Source organism: Prunus persica, chromosome G1, assembly GCF_000346465.2.
Source record: "Prunus persica cultivar Lovell chromosome G1, Prunus_persica_NCBIv2, whole genome shotgun sequence".
In the NCBI taxonomy this organism is placed as follows: domain Eukaryota; kingdom Viridiplantae; phylum Streptophyta; class Magnoliopsida; order Rosales; family Rosaceae; genus Prunus; species Prunus persica.
The window spans coordinates 13,781,396-13,784,861 of NC_034009.1; the positions used below are offsets into that span (position 1 = coordinate 13,781,396).

The window sequence follows — 3,466 nt, forward strand, 5'->3', positions numbered from 1 at the left end:
TCATGGAGAGCGTCAAACAATCTCGAATCCATATGGTGGCATGTTAACAATTACATGCAAATATTTTGGGGATTTATCATTCGATGACTACTCTTCACAATAAACTACTCTACACATAGAGATGATGAAGATAGTGACAGTTTTGAACTCATAGGAACTCTATGTGGTACTAAGTCATTTATGTATCTTACCATGCAATGTATAAAATGTGAAATATTGTAGTAAATCATTATATATAAATGATTGTGGTGTGTTTAATCTTCTTTCATTAATTACTACATATTTTCTACACTCACAGTGTTTGTCAGCTAGCTATATAATCAACTTAAATTAGTTAAATCCATCATGCAATGCATTTCCTTCCAATTTTTTGTGATAAACTAATAGATAATTGACTAAATAAGCATCCTCCAAAGTTTCAATAAAAATTTCCAAGTTTTTCTTACAATTTCCGTGATTTTTATTCAATTTTTATCGATATCGATAATATCCCGATATTTCCATCGAAATTTCCGTATTTTTGGACTATCGATATTTCCGACATCACCGATATTTTAGACATTGATTACAAGAACGGGGCTAATGCTGACACACAATGTTGGTAAACTGATTCAAAAAAAGAGAACAAATGTCCTCAAACAACACACCTTCATCGACCAAATTTTGATTTTCAAAAAAAGAGAACAAATGTCCTCAAACAACACACCTTCATCGACCAAATTTTGATTTTTTGTTTTGTTTTATACCTGTGACAAACTATTGAGTTACATAAGTTTAAACTAACTTATGTTAAACTATAGTTTAAATCTAACTGGAAAGAAAGTTTAAAAATAAATAACAATTTTCTCCATGCCTTGACTGAAACTCTGCAACTTTTTGAGACTTTTACTAACGTAGCTTTTGTTCTTCTTTTACTTGGTGGTTGTGGTGCTTATTTAGGCTTTATCAGTTATTTTATAGTTTTGGATGTTTTGGGTTTTATTCACATAGCTTGAGATCATGCTTAATTTTAATGATCTCGGTGTTATAGTTATCAATAATGCCAAGGACACCACATTTGCGGATTGTTGCCTTTTTATGTTGTGTTTTAGATGTATTGTTGAAATTTATCTAATAAAATTATATATTTGGTTTAGTGATCGAGGTAAAAAGTGAGAGACTGTGCTAGTGATAGTGTTAACATTTTGTTTTGAAGAAAACGCTAGTTTCCCTTTAATAGTTACAGTGCCATGTGTCTTCATATCATTAGTGCATATCACCACTGGTAGGTGCCATGTGGTACTCTTGTACCATTGTATAATTTCTCACTAGGAGGGGATGATGGTTTCTCACACATATATTACCAAGGTACCATGGATATGGAGTTTTGAACCTAAGACTACCAGTCTGCAAGTCAAAACTCTTTGCCACTGGGCAAGACCCCATTGGTAAGAGGTGTACAATTCTTAAATTATGTGTTATAATCCCAAATCAACTAAATATTTGACCGAAATTTCAATTCTCGGAACTCTCCACTAATACTTTTGTCGGTGCTTAATTTATCCTTTAAACTCCTTTAAATTTGTTTAAATCTCATATACCCCTAGGAGAAGAGCTAATGGTACCTATTAGAGAACTTTTATGAATATGAACTTCTAAAATTATTTACTTCTTGTTATGTTCACATAAGTTAATGGATAAATTTGGCACCCCGTTGTTGCCCAAAGATAACAATTGTGTATATTATTTTTGCATATGTTGCACAATTGAAAGGAAAATAGCATTAACTCATTATGAAAGAGAAATTGAAAATCTAAATCAAACAACACAGTAGATGCATATTGTAATTCAAGGAGAAGAAAATAGATTTTGTCCACTTTTGCTAACATCATAGGGAAGCCCAACACTTCCAGCAATGCTACCTCCAAATAGTCCAGGAGGGAGCCCTGAATCACTTCCATCCTTGTTACCTCCCAAAAATCTAGGAGGAAAATCTATACGACTCCCAGCACTGCCTTTATCCGCCATGCTGCCGCCAGTAGCCAATCCATTATCCTCGGTGCTACCTGCAACATTATTCCAATTATAAGGGAACATCCCAAACCCCATCTCAATTCCACTAGTAATGCCTCCATAATTCACCATAGACATCCCCATATCACTTCCAGCATTCCCTTGACCTTCAGAGTTGTCAATTTGCATGGCCAACCCTAAATCACTTCCATCATAATTGCTGCCTCCAAAGTTCCAATTGAGCAACCCCATCTCATTTTCATGAGTTAAACTACCAAAATATGCAGTTGAAGGTACCCCTCGGTCACTTCTAACACTGTTGGTAGGGCCATTAGTGTTCCCAATTTGCTTCCCCAAATCTTCGTACCATAACAAAGACTCAGTAAAATCGCCTTCAATTTGGCTCATGTTTTCTGATTGGTCTCCACTTTCCTCAGGAGGAATTCTGACTGGATGACTAGGATTAGGTTTCTCAAAATAATCGATTCGTTTTTGAATCTCCTTCATCCTGTCCTCTAATGACAAAACCAAGTCAGTTAGATCATTATCTTCAAATGCAAGCAACGACTTACCTTTTTGAATACTTTGGTACAAGATCTCATTTGTGTTCAGCTCATTGTTCTTTTTAAAAATCTTCTTGATTTGCTCCTGCATTTTGGCTACCCTATCCTTCAGGTAAGTCTCTTGGCTCATCATCTTCTTCCACCGCTCGAGCTCCGGTATGCTTTGAAACCTTGCAACCAATTGTTCCACCAGTGGGCGATCCGGCCACACAGTAGGCTCGTCACTATCAGGGCCATAAACAATGATAAAGGCGCTAACATCGCATAAGGTGTTTATCTCACTCATTTTCTTTAACAAGCATGCCTTCCTCATTCTAAAGCTGGATTTTCTAGCAGCATCATTCACTATCCATGCAAGTTTGACCTTATTCCTAGCCATGGTTGAAGCTATAAATATTTTGGACGACCTCTCTCGATCTATTGAATTCTTCTATACACATATTCTAATGCTCTACAGTGCACCCACCAAGGGGGTATATATAGATATATTGAAGGTAGGATTTCCAAATAAATACAATTGGAGATGGTAAGTTATCCAAACACTTTTAATGTTCTATATCCCCTTAGAAGGGAGAGTATTCACTTTTACTGTATTACCATTTTATGGCATTCCAATACACCTCAATGTATTTATACTCAAGCCAAATATAGCATGTTACTAAACAACGTCATTATTGTTTTTCTATCTTTGACATTTTCTTAGTCAAACAACATAATCATGTCGAATATATTCTTCACATTTTAAAATAAAAATAATAATAATACAAGTCATAGTCTAAACTGTGAGGGGAAGGGGGTTTCTCATAAACACTATGCCCTATTTGGAATTTCTTTTTTTCGCCAAAAATCGGCTTCACTTTAAAGTTAAGGAGTTTCAGGTGTTTATTAAAAATAAAATATGCTGATTATTT

The 3,466-nt window shown here is 35.0% G+C and overlaps 1 protein-coding gene across 1 annotated transcript; it reads right to left on the minus strand.

The window, feature by feature from the left end:
- On the minus strand, positions 1,828-2,934 carry LOC18787834 (agamous-like MADS-box protein AGL75). Its single transcript, XM_020554213.1, has one exon. It carries the CDS (start codon positions 2,932-2,934, stop codon positions 1,828-1,830), a length of 1,107 nt encoding a protein of 368 aa, XP_020409802.1.